Source organism: Stegodyphus dumicola, chromosome 12 (genome assembly GCF_044657685.1).
Source record: "Stegodyphus dumicola isolate Sdum_Otavi_A_Nest chromosome 12, ASM4465768v1".
In the NCBI taxonomy this organism is placed as follows: Eukaryota; Metazoa; Arthropoda; class Arachnida; order Araneae; family Eresidae; genus Stegodyphus; species Stegodyphus dumicola.
Window position 1 is genome coordinate 66,910,391 of NC_140779.1, and position 19,933 is coordinate 66,930,323.

Consider the following 19,933-nt stretch of genomic DNA (forward strand, 5'->3'; position numbering starts at 1 on the left):
TTCATACGGGTCATCTGAGGACATTTTGTTCTTACGGGTACCAGATCTTGGAAGACAACTGGCAGAACTTACGACACAAGGATTCTTATGTGTTACTATATGGGTGTTTTGCACAATATGGGAAAGCTTCGTGCGGAGTTCGTTAAATTTCTTCGGATTGCTTGAGCAATTTTCTTATCGTGTTATGGGGAAAACATGTTGTAGGAGGATTCTTGCAATTTATGAATCATGTTATAGTGAAACCATATTACAGGATGCCTTGTTGTAGGAGGGCTACTTGTAGTTTACGCGAAATCTTACTTTGAGTAGCTGTCTCCTTTTTTGTACGTACTTAGCTCATTCGCTCAGTTTTTCTTTGTCCACTATATTAATATCAGGTACTCCAGATTTGGAAATCTCCTGCAAAAACATATATCAGGAGTTAATGGTGATATATTTTCAATGCCTTCTCACGTGTAGGTAAGTGTCCTAACATTGATTACTTTTTCACAGTCGCACAATACCGTAAGCAGCTCCTTGTAATTTAGGGGAGCACAACCTAGGACATTTCTCAGAATCTGTTTTACCATTTGAAGTATATGCTCCCACTATGGTGCAGTGGGAAGATTAAATTTCTACTGATCTTTTGCTCAATGGCCTTTGAATGCAGACTCTCCTAATCAAGTGTATGCAAAGGATTCTCCACCCTTTTAAAATTACTGCCATTGTCCGAGTATATTGTAGGTGTCTTCTGCAATGAGAGACAAAACATCTCAGTGATTGGGGAAAAAGGCCTGAGTTATCAAAGAATCTGCATCATGCACGGCCAAGTTTCTGGAGTTGCATCACAACTTTTGTATTGAAATCTTCGACATTTAACACACTTTCTAAAACAGTTTCGTATTATCTTGCAAGCTTTGACGATCCAATACTTTCCTCGTAAATGATACATCACCATAGAAGTACCAGCATGCAGCAGCTTTATTATATGCATTCATTATCAGTAACTTTACTGCATGATCCAATGGCAAAATAACAGGAAATTTTAAGTCATTAGTATCATCCCAATAAGCAACATTGGTCTTGGCTTCTAATCAGACCATCACAATCAACTATAGGTCTAAGGTCTTTAATTGTATTATTATTTACACTTTTAAATGATTCCTTTTGAATGAATAACATAAACACTACCTCACTCCTTTCGGTTTTCAAAAGTGACAAATTTTTGGACATTCACTGGTAGTTTTTGTAATTTCAAGTAAAATCTAAGGATCCAAGCTAACATGCATACAATTTTCTTTACAGATGTAAGGTATCTATAATACTAATTGTGAGGTTTAGAATCTTTGTTAAGAGCTGTCAATACTGATTTATGCTTTTCTGAACTTATGACTTCTTTGTCTGGCAAGTGAATGCATGCTTTTAGGCTACAAAAGCATTTTGATTCCTGCAATCATGCAGATCCTTCCCAATATTTTGACTGCAAAAACTGAACAGCCTTTAGAAGGGAGATCGGCTGCATTCAGCCTTGAAGGGATATGTGTCCTCTGTTTTTGAAAGTGTTCTGATTTCTTGGACATGATTCCAAGCGAAAGTTCCCCTGGATCAAGCGCAAAGGAGTTGTTGACTCTCAGTCCAATAGAATGTTCTTAAATTTGGCATATTTAAATCAAAAATGACATCACTTCCCAAACATGCTCTGATTAAGCAGGACAGTAATTCCAAACAAGGTGTATATACATTCTTTAAAAGTGCAACTTTTGTGTGTGCTTGTACAAAATTTAGGTAAACCTGATTCTTGTTCTTCACTCTAAAAAATAATGTAGCATAGGCGTGCTTGGTAGCCTCACTGGAAACATGAAGACTAACTTCTTTTCAAAATAGTGTGCCAATATTAAACTTTCTATGAATTTAGACATCAGAGAGCAGCTTCAGTTCTTGTACCCATTTCATGGATTTTTTTCTAAATATTCAGGCAATTTCTGATGCCAGTTTAGTTGTAATTTCCAGCTCTCTTTTAATATCGATTCTGGAAATAGGGTAACAAGAGAAATGAAACTCATTGGGTCAAACAACTTTTGTGTGCAAGAAAGGAGCATTCATTTACTTGCAGTAATATCCTTTTTCTTTTTTGACTGAGTGTTACAGGAAAGAGGATCATCCTTTAAATCCCAGTTTAACCCTAAAATGCAAATAGACATATCTCATTTAGAATTTGAAATTATTTCTGTTTCACAATTCAAGCTGCCATTCTCTAATATTAATCTTTGCCAGTGACAGTAACATTCTTGATTCTAATACAAATCTATTTAATTCTTCAATGTTCTTAAAACTAGTTAGGCAATTATCAACGTTGAAGGATTCCTTCAAAATTTTGGCTATAGCTGCAAACAGATCCAGGACACAATTTAAAATGGTAGTTCTGCATAGCAGCTAACAAAAGTGGACTACACTAAGCCCAAAAATTATAAAATTATGGCTGTAAATTTTTGTATTCTCTCCTTCTGCACCTTACCACAGAAATGTAAATAATGTCTTTCTCCCTTGTACCTATCTGCAAAATAATGTCTTTCTCCCTTGTACCTATCTGCGAAAAGGTCTTTCTTAATGTCTGAAATTGCTGCAGTGGATTAATTCTGAAAACAGTTTAACAAGGTAGGAGTTAATCATGTTGGTACTTTCTCCAAACAATAATTTAAGGAAAGTTCTTCTTTGCCATGTGCCAAAGCATCAAAAACTGGCCTTACTCACATAGTTTTGCTAAATTCTTTAAACACTGGCTTGGAGGCAAATAGTCCTCTGTACATATTTTACCTTCTGTAACCTCTTCAGTAATTTGCTCCTTTAACTAAATATTGAATACTTCCTCATAAACTCTAATTTGGTTGAAATCTAATAATATCCTATGCATGCCAATGAGTTTTTTTTGGGGGGGTTAGGGGCATTTCTTTATTGCTACGCAAACAAAAAGGTTCCTATACCCAAGGCAGTGCGACTTCATACCTGCTGTGTGGATCTAACATTAAATTTTCCTCTTAACATTGTATGGTCTCCTAATGAAGTTCAGCTTCAACTTTCAATTTTCAACTCAACTGGGTCATTTATACCAATGTCTAACTTCCAGAAATTTTCTGTTGATCTTTCCTTTAACATGCATATGCAAGAAAATCACTTACATTACAAGTTTTCTTACCTGGAATCTTACCCATTGTATGTCATCCTAAATGTGTCTGCATTGCAACCTGTAAACATTTAATATTTCTGGTGAATATTTTTTCTGCACTATCAGAATTTTTCAATGATTTAATGTCACTTTTGGAGTATTTTCCATAGTGTCTGAATACAGTACGGAGTCCGGACGTCCATTATCCGATCTCAAAACCACATTTTCTCGTAGGCTTTACGCATGCGCGTTTGATTCCCCCTCTCTGTGCATAATAAAACATCTGGAGAGTCCCTGTTCTTAATTTCACTTTGACACTAAATAAAATACCTTGTTATTGAAGAAACAATCATTTTAGCCTAAATTTGTATGATCAGTAATTTGGCTCCATTGCTGCATAACTGCTTGCCATACATCTCAAACCAAAACATTCCACACAGATACATCATTGATCTGACGCCAACCTGGCGAATCATTATTTATTATACTTTCCTTTCATCACCGTATGTTTATCAAAATATGACAAATTGAATAATGACTCATGTAGTGATGCCTAAACAATTTTTTATGCTAGTAATTGAATAATAAAGGAGTGTGGTAACCTTTTATGTTGACATTATGCTTGGTGATGATTACAGATTTAAGTTAAATGCGATAAAAAATGTTGACGAAAAATTTACCAAAAATTTCTTTACATATGCTAAAAATAGATTTTGTTAAATGATGCTCATAGACCCAAAGATTACATTTAGGGCTATTTGAATTAAAAACAACTGATTTGTTATTCACATAAATCCAGAACTAGTGCCAGGGCTTGTATGGCTGCATTCAATCTCAGAATTTAGGCCCACAGAGACTGCATCAGGTGGTAAGATATCTAGCACCGGCCCTCAGTAAGGCTTAAATATATGGTGGGAATTTATTTATTCAGAATTTTGATAACCTGAAGCATGTGCAAGAAATAGACATAAGTATAATAAATAACTAATACAATTCAGGCTTAATTGTCTCAGTGCGCGATAGAAGCGAGATAAAATTTAACAGAACAACTTGTCATTAGTCGCCAAGCTCATGATGCATAGCCAAATATGTATAGTAAAGGATAGCTAAACTTGATGATGATAGCCACTAATTTTAAAGGTTTTCGGATATCGCAAAACAACGGTGAAATTTTCCAATTAACGCATTTTGTAAAGAAATGTGATAAGCGGTAATAAATGAAGATAATGTAAAAAAAGTTTTTATATCATGAATGGCGAAATCTGTAATATGGTTCTAGATCCAGAAAATACTGCTACCGGTAATGAAGAAAGTGACAGAGAAGTTACCAAAAACCAGAAAATTTTGATTGACCAGTTATTTAGAATTCTCAAAACAGCAGTTACAGGATTTCAACAATGTAACTAAACAAGAGATTATGTCTTGTCTACAGAATTATAGAGAAAGTATTAGCACAAAAAAACGAAGCAACTTAAAACAACTTATATTGAAAGAAATGTTTAATAAGGTAAATAAATAAATATTAAGCTTTTTTATATAAATTTAGATACCCTTTAGATCATAAATACTTTATTATTTCATAAATCATGATTTTATACTTTAAATTTTATTAATTCTACATGCCATCTTACTAGATTTAAACTGATGATCTAATATACAGAAAAATCCTAAATCCGGAATAACTGAAGTCCCGATGAGTCTGGATTTCAGACTTTGTACTGTATTTAATTTAAGAATCCATTGTGTCCCTTGAATATTTAATTTAAAAAGTTCTTTTAACCAAGGACCTTTAAGTATTTTTTTTTACTACAGAACAAATGACAAATTTGCTTAAACAGTGCACATACATATTTATTATCAAGGCTAATAAAACAAATGGTATATTTAGAATGTAATTTTTTGTTTCTAACCCTCTGAATCTTCATGGAAACTTTCACATTCCGAAGTGTTTATAATACCTTTCATCCATTATCCCTTGCTATATTTTCCCTGGTCTCATTTTTTTATCCTAATCTAGTATGTTTGCAGTAATATGTCTGAACTCTCACATCTGCTAGCTAAAACATTGATCCCATTTTTGACATCTGCAAATCTGTTTATTCTCTTTTAACTGGGAAGGAACTTGTGGAGACATTGTTGCTAAATGCCTTTTTGTGGCAGATTAAACACTTAACTTTGACTTATAGTTACTGCAAATCTATTTTCTCTTTAAACATAGTAAAACATGTACTGTTTTAAATATTAAATCTTTTTATCTTGATATGTAAGTGTGCTAGTCCTAAGACATTTTTCTGTCGAATGTGGCTTGTCACAGAATAAACTTGAATTTTCAAACTTCTTAACTGGAGCCTAATTAACACAAGTCTTAGGATTTTTTTTACTTTTATTAAAGTAGAAATTTTTTTACTTTTATTAAAGAAAAACATGCTAATTTAATTCTTTCTTCAGGCATAACTTTATTTTTCAAAAACAAAACAGATTCAAGATCGCTCTTACCTAGTTATGACAAACTCTCCCATATGCGTAAATGACTCTTTAAATGTTTCAATAATTCTGTTTAGTTGTGGAAAAACTTGGAACTATTTCTTGTGGTTTCGATTTTGGAGCAGTCACATAGATCAACTATACAAATTTCAAATGGTCATCCAGAATTGGATCTTCATGTATCTTAGTACAGAGCAAAGTCCGTAATCCGGACGTCCATTATCCAGAATGATCTATAATCCAGGCCTCAAAGCCACAAACTTACGCATGCGCGCTTCCAATAGTGAAGAAAGTGACAGTGAGGTTATTGGAAACGAAATAACTTAGATTGACAAGTTAGTCAATATTCTCGACACAGTAATTACAGGACTTGAACAGTGGAACTTTGTAACTGAACAAGAAATTATGTCTGTTTATAGAATTAAAGAGAAAGTATTAGCACAAAAAAAGAAGCAACTTAAACAACTTACATTGAAGGAAATGTTTAATAAAGTTAAACAAATAAATATTAATCTTTTTTTTTAATTTTGATACTCTTTAGATCATAATTGCTCTTTATTTCATAAATTATGGTTTCATATTTTTAATTGTATAATTTCTGCATGCCATCGTACCAGATTTAAATTGATAACCTGTAATCCGGAATTGCTGAAGTCCCAACGAGTCTGGATTACGGACTTTGTAATAGTATTCCAGAAATACTATTACAGTACTATTCCTTCAGGTCACTGTTAAGTAAATGAATTTTCTGAAGCTTCGTACTTATCATATATTAGCTTCGTACTTATCATATATTATATATATAATCATGTATGGCATAGCTCTCAACTGAACAGTTCTGGTTTCATTTTTAGATGAATAGATCAACATTTTTCTTGCATTTTCACAGTGACTTGCTTCACTTTTGTCCTGACTTTATTAATTTCTTCTTCACATGAATCATTTTCTTTTGAGGCTTTGGATTTTAATAGAGATCTAATAATTCTCCATCCAGTTGTTGCAGCCAAATTCCTCTATCTTCCTTCATGATGATTCCATCTTCAGACTTTCATGATGCATTGGAATTCTTTTTTACTTTGAAGGCTTCCATTTCTGTTACTGAACCAAAATGTTCTTTACTTTGCTAATGTGTCTTATCGCAGACACCACAAATTAATGTAGTAATCGCTGCCACAATATATTCAAAAGCTTATTAAATATCCTTGCACATATCCTGTTAAAGAATAAAAAATAAAATATACACTTTAATTTACAGGTCAAATTTTGTGTGCAGCTTCGCACATCTGCATCTTGGCTTCTCAAACATACTCTCGTTTCACACAGACACCTTGTGAGCAGTGACAAAATTGAATTACAAATTTTAGCAAGTACTGCCAGATGTTGAACAATTTAGAAACCTATTTCCAATATCTTCTGATACATCATAGGATGCTGGGATATACATGGCTTCAGCCTTTTAGGTAAAACATTAATCTGAAAGCTCAAATCACAAACACAAGCATTAAAAGCAATCCTAACAATATTTTTTACACCCCATTGTATCAAAATTGAGGTATTTCTTTATAACAAAATAGATTAAGAGTATGTTTTGTACTGGCAAAATGCAGTATATCTGCTAATTTTTAATTGCTTATAGCAGTTTTCTGTAATTAGCATTTTTGCTTTTACATAACATCTCCTATTAAGTCACTAATGATTTTTTTTACATTTCATTAGTAACAATTACAATTTAAAAATTTTTCCATGTATTTTTTTACAGCTCAACTGTTGCTCATCCTTCAGAACTGCCACCATCTCCTCATCAGTGGGAATGAAAGCCAAATGAATGTTTATTTTCCTTTTTAATACTGTGATGCATATAAAACTGGTAACAATTGGGGGTTCCATTTCTTCCATTTAAACATAGGTAATTATTTAATCTTTTGAAAGAAGGAAAAAACAGTTTAAAATGTAAAATTTGGTAAAATCTGCCATATTGCTGATTAATCTCCTTCTATGCACAATCATTTGAAGACTTTTTTTAAGATGTTATCCAATGGGACACACAGTTTATTTTACACTGAAGTCTCCCCACCCTCAAGAGTTTAGGATGAGACTGAAAACTTGTTTATGCCAATTACTCATAGACTTTGAATGATTCAACATGTTTCAGCAACATTAAGTTGCAGTGAAACTAGCCTTATTGCTGTGTGTGTCTTTGTTTTGTAGATTTGTCCATTCACAAGTCGTACATTGTAGTGATCATCTCTCAGAATATTTAAATTGTGTTTTGTGAAAGCTGTGAAATTTTAACTGTAAAGGACAAATCATACACTATAAACCAAGATCAAAAAGTATTTTTATATAAATAGAAATTGGTTATTTAAATAATTGAAAAAAAGAAGAGAGGTACAAGAAAAGATTGACTCACTTATTAATGGTTGAGTATATGTAACTTTGCACTTGACATTATCAAAGATGTTTAAATGCAGTGCGGTTAATTACTTAGTTGATTTTGTTTTTCCTTGTGCCATATTATAGAAAAGAAAATATATCAAATGGAACATTGGTTTATACTTGAAACCAAAATTTTGACAATCATTACAATAAGTAGCCTGGAATTTTTGGACATTATATGAAACATCTCAATTGTGCTTTTAACTCAGTTTTGACTAGATGAGCATTCTTTGAATTGATATTGATCTCAGTAACAGAAAAGAATTTCTTCAGTGAAATTTATGGATAAACTATGTTAAATGTGCTGTTTATTCCGTCCAACATATTTACTTTTGGTCTCATTTTGATGCATATGTTAAAGTGAAAGAATAAAATTTTATACTGTTTGAATTATATTTAAGTTATTATTACTTAAAATGTTTAACTAAATTATTAAATAAAATATCAATCAATAAAATACTGAATTGAAATTCTTAAAAATAAGCAAAATTCCAAATGCTGTATATTTTCCTTCTAATGCTAGAGCAATTTTATCAAGCATGCAGAACAGTAGTAGTCTATCAGTCATTGCATATAAGAAGGTTCCACTGAATATTTCATCTTTTATCTGTTAGAACTGATGATTATCTTTTAATATGCTCAAAAGTTTTACTTATAAAAGTAACTTTCGTTTAATCTGTAAGTAGTAAAATTAATAAATGGATTTCCAAATTTATATTTATAATCTTCCCCACCCCTGAGTACTGTAAATTTTTAGAGTAATGTTATTTTATTTAGCTAGTTTGATTACTTAATGCATAATTAAGTTTTATATTTATACAGTTTAAAAATATATATAAGAAAGTATATGTAAATGTTTTAGATCAGTGTAAGATTATTTATCAAGATTCAATTTAAACACTTGTATTTTTAACGAAAATATATAGAACTCTGTTAACTTTCTTAAAGTAACAAAAATTAAACCATCAAAATATTCTATATAAAGTTTGCTATAAAAATAAATTGTAATAGTATAATCCATTTGCATCATGGGCAGACTTTAACACTTTGTACACTACTGATTATTACTAGAGCACTTATATGCATTCTTAGACATGTGTAATATCAGTTAAAGCATGGTAAACATAAGTGTTGTTCAAACCACACTAAATGGAAACAATTGCTTCCAGGATTACAGCCAGTGCAGAAGTTTGTGGAAAACTTTCTACTTAAACTGGTTTGTATTTACTTAATGTATACATGGAAAAAACTCAATTTATCCATTAGATTGAATTGAGTGCTTCGTGGTTTCAACCAGTCACTGCTGGTTAGTATTTTGACCATTTATGATTTCAATATTGCAAAATATCGTAATTGTGTCATTCACACATCGTAAAGTTTAACCATATAGAAAAGGGTAAATTTCTTCAAATTACAAAAAAGTTTTAAATGACAAAACTGTTCATAATTTGGTGTTTTAAAATATGAATATATATATGGAAACATTACAATATTGAAAAAACATTTCCTCTGTCCTTATATTTAGGAAACTTATGTAGACATATCCTGTGTGATCCCTGTACGATACAAACTCGTCAAGATATTTCATTTTAAAGTTGCAAATCATACTCATATATTAATGAGCGATATTTCTGCGATTCTATGCAACTAATTATAAAATGTGAGTTTAGAAGAATGGTTTTCATTTTAAAGATTAATTTCTCAGAATAATTTTTCGTGAATTAGAAGTTTCAGCAAGTGTATTTTGTTGATGAATTTTAAATTTCTATTTTTACCCCTCTGGCCTTTGAAATGAATAAGATGTGCTGTTACCATGGCAGAATATTAATAGTTTCATATTTAATCTAATAAAAATTAAAATATCAAAAGCTTTTATCAAATGTGGCCATGTTCTTAAGCCTAACATGAATGCTCAACTAGTTTCAAATGACATCGTAGAGTGTGTTGTTGTAATTGGAAATTTTCTGCCATACCAGTCTTGGCTTAAAGTTGCAAAGTACACCTTTCAAATCAAATATATTATGTAATTTTTGATAATGTAGTGAGGTTTGACAACCTATCAAGGAATTCTTCTAATCTTATTTGAGATAATTATACGATTGTCTTAGACATATTTTTTGGTCATTGCAAATGAAACATGATCAGAATTCATTATGTTATATACTTTATTTTAAATTATTGTAAGATGTATTATGATGTATTTTAAAATTACATTTTAATGTTTTTCTGATTAGTTGCTACAGTCTAAGTTGACAAAAATATACCTTTCCCCCCACCATTTCTGTAAAATGATGCAAGTGGATTAATATATTGAGATATTTTAATTGTAATGTGATATTTTGCTGGGACTATGCTTTGAAAATAATTAAGTTCATATCTGTATAGTAATGCATTAAAAAAAACTGACTACATGCATATTAAATTATGATGCAAATGAATATTAAATGCTTAAATTCACTGTTAGGAGGCTCATTAAAATTTGAGGAATACGTATAAACCATATTTTTCTGTTTTTTAATTCTCTGAAAGTATTTATGTTAGTAATTTGGCAAATATAATTTTTTGTTTGTATGACATTAAAATGTAGTGTTCCTTATATGTTACAATGTAATATTCATTTAATATATATATGCATCATTAAGATAAGTATAATTTATCATTAGTCAGTTTACAAGGGCTGATGAAATTTTAAATAATTTTTTAGTTTAAACTGAACATTAATTACTGCCAAGTCCATCTTTTCTTGTAATTGAATATGATCCCATTTTCTATATTTAAATATAAGTCTATGCAGGTTTTGAGAACATGTGCAAAAATGTCACACTGCCACTACTAAGCCAAGAAAATCTTTTGTATATACTGTTGCAAGTGATATCCTGTAAATATGTTTATACACTAGTACACAGAAACATAGCTGTACTACAGTTTAAACCTTTAAATATAACCAAACCTGTGTGATAAGATTATTGTAATGTATGAAAAATATCATTAAGCACAGATTTAAGACAGCTCTTTTGAGTAAAAAATGTGTTATGCTCAGTCTATTTTAATGTAAAAATGTGGTATTTTTAATGTTTTTGGTGCATTGCTGAGGAAAACACCATTTTTTGTGTTATGCAATTCCTTATATGTGAGATATTGCAAACAAATTATTTATATTCCTTTTGTTTTTACAAGCAGTGCCTTTTTTAGTCAATGTTTGTGATGTTCTTATGTGTCGTTTTATTTAATGACTTCATCATAATTACAATTTAACTACAGAAGTTCACTTCATGCTGTGTTAATTGTAGTTTTCCTTGGTGTACTGCCACTTGCTATTTTTAATTTTGTGGCATGTTATTAAACATGAATTTGTATCTTGTATTAAAGTAGATTAGCTCAAAAAATTTTCAGGGAAATAACAACTGAAAAGTTGTTATTCTAAGCTTGTTTTTTGTCTTTTGAACTTTTTTACAGTAATGTGAAAAATGTGGTGTACCTCAATTTAATAAAGTCAGTTGAAAGCTCATTCTTTGAACTGTTATCTTGTAAATCTTGAATGAATAGTCACTACATATCTGACCATTTTTAATGGATTCCATATCATGATTTTATGTACATATTTTCATTCAAATTTCTAAATTTACTCCAGCAATCATTCCTACTGAGATACAGAAAGAAAGGAATAGTTTTTACTTATGGACAAAGTCTTCTCCCTTTTTGATATTTGCTTTAAGTTCTGGAATAGCTTTTTCAACCAAGTCTTTCTCATAAGCTGAAAGTTTTCCAAGACCTAGATTCTTCTCAAGACCTTTAGACTGTAAAAAAAAAAAAAAAAAAAAAAAAAAAAAAAAAAAAAAAAGGGGTTAAATTTAATTTATTAAAAATAAATTTAGAACAATTGTGAAACAATGATTTTTAATTTTATTGAAAAGTAAATACATTACCCCTAGCTGTAAAGGTGTAGCAAAGTAAGAAGCCTCTGTTTCACTAGATTTCACAAATGCACATTCAACAATATGTTCTCCCTTCATGGCTTTTAATAACTAAAATCCCAAAAGCAATTAATGTTAGAGTAAGAAAGTAATATAACATACATTATTTGAGTTACTGCTCAGGAAAAACTTACAGAAAATGTAAAACGAGCACCAGCAAAGGCCATTGATAATGTTGCAGATCCCTAGAAGGAAAAAAAATATTGTGATACAGTATTATTTAATAATGAAATATGCATTATATAATAAACTCATTTTCTGTTAAAATACTTTTTTCTTTCAGCATATATGTCAATAACTTCACGTTTGTCGCCTAAAAATACTTCTGTTGAATAATCAGAACAAGAAAGATAACATTGAAACAATACATAATAAACATAATGTGTGTTAAAAAATAAGCATATAGTTCCAATTAATTACAGTAGGGAAATTTTTCATTCAAACTGATGTGCTGTGATTATTAAAATTGGACACACACAAGGTGTTTTCATAGGTTTCTGTGCCATTATTTCATAATACAAAGGAAGGGAAGCATTTGAAAAGTATTTTAAAACCCAATGGGCTTACTAATTTTTTCCAAACTAAAAATTCTCCCATGTAAAATATTTTTTCAACCACAATTCTTATTGCATGCCTTTTACTGGAGGATAATCTTATTCAACTACATAATGCTACTAGATATGTCATGACCATATTCAAATATCTGAAAAGCACTAGTGTGTGACAGCAAGTTAATCCTTGCAAACAGAGCCTTAGTTATTTACATCTTAAGTTTTCGTTAAATGCTGGAAAGAAAAGGAAAAAAACAAATAGGAGTGAGACATTTTTATAAGCCTAATGGCTATGCCAATAAAATGGGATACTTTTATCATTTCCAAATAAATAGCAGCTCCAATTAACCATAAGTATAATGTACTCATATTTAGCACCCGCCTTTTAATGCAAAGAAAAGGAAAATTGATGAAATCCGACAATAGTTAAAGAAAACATTCCGAGGTTATAAATACCAAATTTAAATGTCAACTAAGATAAATGAGGTTTTATTAGACAAAGGTTATTTTAAAGTTCAAATAATGGCAGGATAGTCTCTTCATAGGAACATGGTTTCCAGCACACAAGATGTTACGTATACAAATTTGATTATTTTTTTCTTTACAGTGCAGATTTTCAAAATAAATTTTGCACATACATGTTATCTTGTTTCAATTTAATTACCAAATGCTAGAATTTCATTCATACACAATATGCAGAGCACATGCCATTCTGACATAACAATGTATTCTTTACAAAATACAGTGTTGCTTAGCTGAGTAATCCAGTCTGATCTGTGATCATTTTACTCATACCAGAACTGTAACCATGTATTTATCAGTGTTTATCCTCTTCTCCTTTTGCATTTGTATTTCTATTAATTTAAGAAAAAATTCAGTATGTCATCTAAGAGGGAAAACTAAGATGATTTGAAATTCTGAGCAAATGCCCGTGTGTAGAAGTGGATCCTGAGTAACAAAACCCTTTTTAATGATAGCTTTGAAAATTTATTTGTCAAAGAACTCAAACATTGCTTAGAACAGCATACACCTGAAATTTAAAACTTTTTCTTGTTAATACTGTAGGACATGATTTTGAAGCCCTCACAACATTGCTTCTATATGTGAAGGTTTTATTCATCCCACCTGACATCACTCCTTTAATCCAGCCATTAGATCAAGGCATCCATTCTTATCAGAAGCTGTCATCAATTTTAAAGGATATCCATTGATTAAAAATGAAGCCAAAAAAATGTAAAAATTGCATAATTCCTCCAATTTACATGTTTCCTTTTCCATTTTACTTCCTTGTATGAAGTACAAGTATTGTCATCACGGAAAATTCTGGGTGTCATATTTCAAAGAAAATATCCATTTTGACTGCTATTGAATACAATTTAATGATGCTTTTTGCATGACATCTGCACGTAAGGTCAGAATAAAGAACTCTTTTTTTTTCCCAAATGGATCCAGAAGATATTTTTTCGTGACATGTATGTATCTCTCGTAACTCAAAAGCGAGTAGCCTCAAAACATTCAAATTTTGTATATAGGACTGCTATAACATGCAGATGTGCACCTCTCATTTTAATTGCAATCGGCCACACCTAAAAGCATATATATATATATATATATTACTCGGCTTAGTGACCTCAGTTTCTTTATTCTTATATGTTTGTAAATTGTGCATATTTTGCTTTAAAAATCATTGAATTATGTTGTTCTTAGCTTCCAGTTAATATTTTTATGACTTTAGTTAATCTGCATGTTATTAGTTGTAGAATTATCAATAACTTAAAAGTTGTTTAAGTGCAACTAATTTTTGTGCCATATTTGTTTATGTTTAAAACTTGGCAGAATAGCGAATTAAGTCAGGTTCTGCACCAACTTCAATGTCCTTTTACTGAGTGGGACCAAGAGTAAACTAGTTTGGGACATCAAAAAAATCTGCCTTGTTGCCTGCTGGACAAATTGCTTGTTTTTGTTTACAAACTTTTAATTTTAATAGTAATTTTTTTTTTTTTTTTTTTTTGTTGTTGTTTTAACTATATTTGGTGTTTTAATTCTTTCTATATTTTTCAATTTTTTATGAAGATATTCTGAATGTTTTTTCCCCCATTTTTCCAATACCTTGAAGTGAGAACTGAATTACTTGAATGAGAAATCTATCTCTAATGAAATTTGAGGAATTTAAATGAAATGTAGCAAAAAATGTATATAATTTAATATTCCATACAAGAAAGTCATGTGGTTCCACATCAGGTTTTTAATTATTATTTAGGTTTGTTTAAATTACACATATTTTCCTTAATGAGTGAATTATAACCTACACTTTTTTTCTATAGAAAGTTAACTTTGTAGAATATGATTTTGCTGAACGTTAATGATGTAACCCCGTGCCTTTGTCAATTGTTTATTGTATTTAAAATATCATGTGAAAATACACTGGATAACTTTTTATATAGTTATAGTTATTTTATAAATATTTTAAAATTTTCAAGACAGAATTATGAAATCGATTGATTTATATATTTACAAGTTATCAATAAATGATGCCTTTTAATAAAAGTAATCACTTACTGCTCCTGCTTTGGCTTTAACAACTTCAGTTCCAGCTTCTTGAATTCTTTTAGTTAAAGCATCCAATTTATCAGCATCAAAGGATACTGATGGTTTACACTGTGAGATTAACGGCACAATGGTAATACCTGAATGTCCACCAACTACAGGCACATTAACTTCAGTTGGATCCAAACCCTAAAAGGATGTTATAATACATTTCTTAAAAATATAACACTAAATCTTGATTGCTATTCAGCAATTCTTTCAAAATGACAAATGCTAAACTAAATAATGCAATTTATTTTCCAAAGTAATATAGATAACAAGAAGTAAACACTCATTTTTACTTCCTGTACAAAGTAAAAAAGTATTGTAATCACGAAAAATTTCGGGTATCATATTTAAAAGGAAATATCCATTTTGACCACTATTGACTGCAATTTGATGATGTTTTTGCATGACATCTGTACGTAAGGATAGAATAAAGGACTGTTTTTCCCCAAACAAATTGTAAAACTGGTTTAAAATGGATTCAGAAGAGATTTTTTTGTGGCATCTGTATGTTCGTACATACATGTATGTATCTCAGAACGTTGAAATTTTGTATGTGGGACTGCTTTTACATGTATCTGCACCTCCTATTTTGGTTGAAATCGGCTGCATAAAATTATATAAATATATGTATATATATCCACTCTGTTACTCGACTCAGTTTCTTTATTCTTTCTTATATGTTTGTAAATTGTGCATTTTTTGCTTTAAAAATGTTGTTCTTATCTTCGAGTTAAGGATTTTATGCCTTAGTTAACCTGCATATTATAGTAGTAGAATAATCAACAATTTAAAAGTTGTTTAGGTGTGGCTAACTTTTTTAGGCCATAGCAGCCATAATTCTTTACATTTGAAACGTAGCAGAATAGTGGATTTGTTGTCAATCTAGAGAAACTAAGCTTCGCAACAACAAAGTAACGTCTTCTTTTATTATTGCAAATTAAATTATGTTTAATCCATTCTGGAATTATCCCATATATTGACTCAGCATAGCGTTCACAACAAATTAAGTCAGTTTCTTTTTGCGGAGTGAGACCAAAAGTAAACTTTCAGTTTTGTACATTAAAAAATCTGTCTTCTTGCCCCAGGCCAAATTGCTTGTTTTTGCATAGAAAATCTAATTTTAATTGTAGTTTTTTTTTAATTGTTCTAACTGTATTTTAATAAAGATAATTTGAGGTTTTATGTATTTTTGCCTTAACGTGAAGTGAGAAGTGAATTAATTGAATGAAAAATATATCTCTAATCAAATCTGAGGAAATAAGTTTAAATGAAATGCAGAATAATAAATTTAATATTCCATACAGTGAAGTCATGTGGTGTACACATCAAAATTTTTTTATACATGTTTAATGCATACTATGATATTTAATATATAATTTAGCAAAACAGTATTTAAATTTCTAAATAATTTTTCAGCTAGTGTTGCTGGGGAAAAAAAAAAAATCATTTTAAGTAAATCAAAATGGAAAATTGAATTTCTTTATAAATAATGTTTAGTTCCAAACATGAATTTAATATTCAGCATTTTTAAAGTACCCTTTTAATTTATTTATGCTAGTCTTATTTCCTCTTATTTACAGAATAAGGTTTATAAGATCTTTTTCATAATAATAAAGAAGGATTAATTTCTTCCAAAAGAAACTGGAAAATTTAATAATAATGCATCCAATGGGCTGCTAAAAGGGATAAATTTACCAGTAACAGTTTAGTTTATTTGAAAGTGAATATTTTATTATTTATGTAAAAAATACAAAGTAATTAAATAATTTTTCTCCAAAAAATTCAGTGAAAAAGGTGGAAGAATTCTTATTAATTTACTGTTGCGATAACTGCATCGACACTTTTCTCTCAAACATATTGGCCCACTAAGGAAACAATCATTACAATCTGACATCTTATTAAATCAATTACAATTTTTTTTATGTACACATATTACCAAAGAAAGTTATTGCAAACTAAATTTGAGTATGATAGAAATATTTAAATTGATTAGTAATATAGTAGTGTTACATATAAATATATCAATACGAAATATGTAAAAATCTCTTTTTATTTAAAATTTTATTTTATCAATTTAAAAAATTTGATTTTCTCTACATGGACGACTTGCAAACTGGAAAATCTTATTTACTCTTATACCTTGTGAAGTACATTCAATCTTGTGTAGTAAAAACGAATGTGTCTTTTCCAAAAATTTGACATGAACTATCTAATGTAGTTGACAGATAATTTTAGTAGGATTAGGGCCAATTTTCGCCTCTTTTAAAGTTGCCTATTCAAAATTCTGTTTCATTACACATTTTTGCAATAATTTAGATTCTTAATTTTGTTACTTAGTGTTCTTTTTTGTTTTCTATTTTTCTGAATAATTACGTTTTACTATTTTTGTTAATGATTTGAACTGAAATACAGTTTTAAAATTCATCTAAGTTCACATCTGTGACAGCAAATCTCACAGCAAGTACCCCCTTTAAAAACATATATATAAAATTATCGGGGGAAAAGGTTATTGCAAACATGTAGGTGGCATTTATACAGAAAACCAAAATTTATATTATTAATAAAAATTATTATATTACTTTATAAAACAGACATGACTAAAATGCAAATATAATATAAATACAACATGAGTTCAAAAAAACAGTTTCTTCCATTCCTTCCGCTTTAGAAGAAGATACATACTTCTTCCAGCTGTTTTTTCTCAATGTGGTAGAAATTTTCAAGCTCTGAGGAAAATTAGTGCCAAAAAATTTTTCACAGAATGATTATATGCATCAATGTTGCTTTTCAACCACTTAAACATGTGTTGTTCTTATCTCTTTTAAGTGTTCTTGTTTTGAAACTAAATACTGACAGTAAGAAAAATTTTAACTGCGTCCATTCTACTTAAGTTTTTTGTTTATTGGTGCCCGTTTTCCTATAATGGAAAAGATCTGTTTTATAATATTCCTTTGGTTTTATAACAAGTGTTATGCATTCTTTATGTCTATATTTCCCCATTAAAATATAACAATAACAACAGTAAAAATATGCCTTCATTCTCAAACTATTTTTTATATATTAAAAGAAAACCTGATAGAAAAAGACAGAAGTGTGAAAATCGCAAACAAATTAAAACTTAGAAAATGACAATTACTAAAATTAAAAATAACTTTTACCTTTTTTTAAAGTTAAATTTTATTAAAATATAACGCAACATCAAGAAGGAAATAAAAAAATTAAAAAGTGATTTTTGATCTACACCTGAATTAAACAGTCTGCCATTTCAAATGCACTATGACACAGCACTAACTTTAAAATGATTTTTCTAATGGAAACTAGTAATTAACTGGGTGTTCACCTACCTAAGAGAAGCGTTTGCATGTGCATCCATTATATTTTTCTATATTAAAAAGAATTTTAAGATAGTAAACATTTCTATAATATTCTATTGCTATATTTTCCCATACGGATAATCAAGTTGAGATTTGTATCATAATTCAAGAATTAGAATGCATAATAAAAACTATTATACACATAAATTATAATAATATAGCTTTTGGATCACAACTTAGGAATAGTTAGCCAAATGATATACACTTTAGGTGCTTTGGTTCTTGAGCCGAAACCCTATCCCCGTGTAGCAAAGTTTGTTCTTTTCCATATCTGTAGTTGTGTAGCCAATAGAACCTTGATACAGTCAAAAGTCATTAATTCAGACACCCATAATCCAGAATGATCTATAATCCAGACCTCAAGGCTAAAATCTTTCTGCGTAAGCGCAGAATACGTTTTCGCGTGAGCGTTTAATGTATAACGGACGGTATAAGCTAAAATTATCTAATTATCTATTTCAGTTAATGTTGATGATTGCGTTGTTCCTTAATCTTCGAATTGGATCCGGCTTATTATTTTTTGCAGACTGTAAGAGCAATTTTATAAAAGTAAGCTTGAACTTTCGATTATGTCAAATAGAATTTCCGATGCTGGAGCTCCCAAAGGATCTAGAAAACGAAAGTATGTTTCGATGTCCATCAAACAAAAAAACAAATTGCAACAAAAAATGGATAAAGGTATATCCTTTGTTTATCTAACTGTTCCGAAATCTGTTTATCAATTTCACGCTGCTCTGCGCGGGGGGGGGGGGGGGACGTCGCGGCGCGCAATGAACTGGAAGTTGATCTGTCAGCACTATCGTTATCTTCAGGGCAGATGTTTTTATTTTATTCGGCTTATAATTCCTTACTAAATGTAGTATTTAATCTCGATGTACTCCGTCTTTGATATGATTTAAATCAAATTCCTTGTCATTATAAATATCACAAATACAAATATCAAATAGTTTTCTGGTTGCAATTTTCTAATTTTGGCTATGCGTAAGGTATGCTTTACGCATGCGCGCCTTGAAAAAAATGTTTAATAAAGTAAACAAATAAATATTAAGCTTCTTTTTTTTGTAAATTTTGATAGCCTTTAGATCATAACTGCTCATTATTTCATAAATTACGGTTTCATATTTTTAATTTTATAATTTCTGCATGTCATCTTACCAGATTTAAACTGCTGATCTATAATCTGGAAAAATCGATAATTCGGAATCGCTGAAGTCCCGACGAGTCCGGATTAAAGACTTTTGACTGTATATTATTCCCTAATAACCATTTTCCTATAAAGTATCATCAATATCATATAAAGTATTAGTCTCAATGTCCTATATAAATAAGGTTAACTCTTACACCCACTGTTCTCCAAACAAAGCATATTGATCATTT

General features: G+C 30.1%; 2 protein-coding genes across 3 annotated transcripts in view; one reads left to right on the forward strand and one right to left on the reverse strand.

Annotated features, from left to right (window-relative positions):
* The window catches only part of LOC118199368 (serine/threonine-protein kinase NLK-like), a 51,884-nt gene extending 40,314 nt beyond the window's left edge, over positions 1–11,570 (forward strand). The window contains exon 10 of the mRNA XM_085806514.1: positions 7,386–11,570. Within this exon, the coding sequence (XP_085662640.1) occupies positions 7,386–7,440 (55 nt within the window). The 3' untranslated portion in view covers positions 7,441–11,570. The remainder of the gene's footprint in view (positions 1–7,385) is intronic.
* A 46-nt stretch (positions 11,571–11,616) lies between these two features.
* The window catches only part of LOC118205604 (malate dehydrogenase, mitochondrial-like), a 35,016-nt gene continuing 26,699 nt past the window's right edge, over positions 11,617–19,933 (reverse strand). For both annotated transcript variants that reach the window (XM_085806516.1, XM_085806515.1), the window contains 4 exons: positions 15,147–15,323; positions 12,171–12,221; positions 11,989–12,087; positions 11,617–11,859 (listed from right to left, as the gene is read on the reverse strand). In XM_085806516.1, coding sequence (XP_085662642.1) covers positions 11,734–11,859; positions 11,989–12,087; positions 12,171–12,221; positions 15,147–15,323 — 453 coding nt within the window. In that variant the 3' untranslated portion in view covers positions 11,617–11,733. The remainder of the gene's footprint in view (positions 11,860–11,988; positions 12,088–12,170; positions 12,222–15,146; positions 15,324–19,933) is intronic.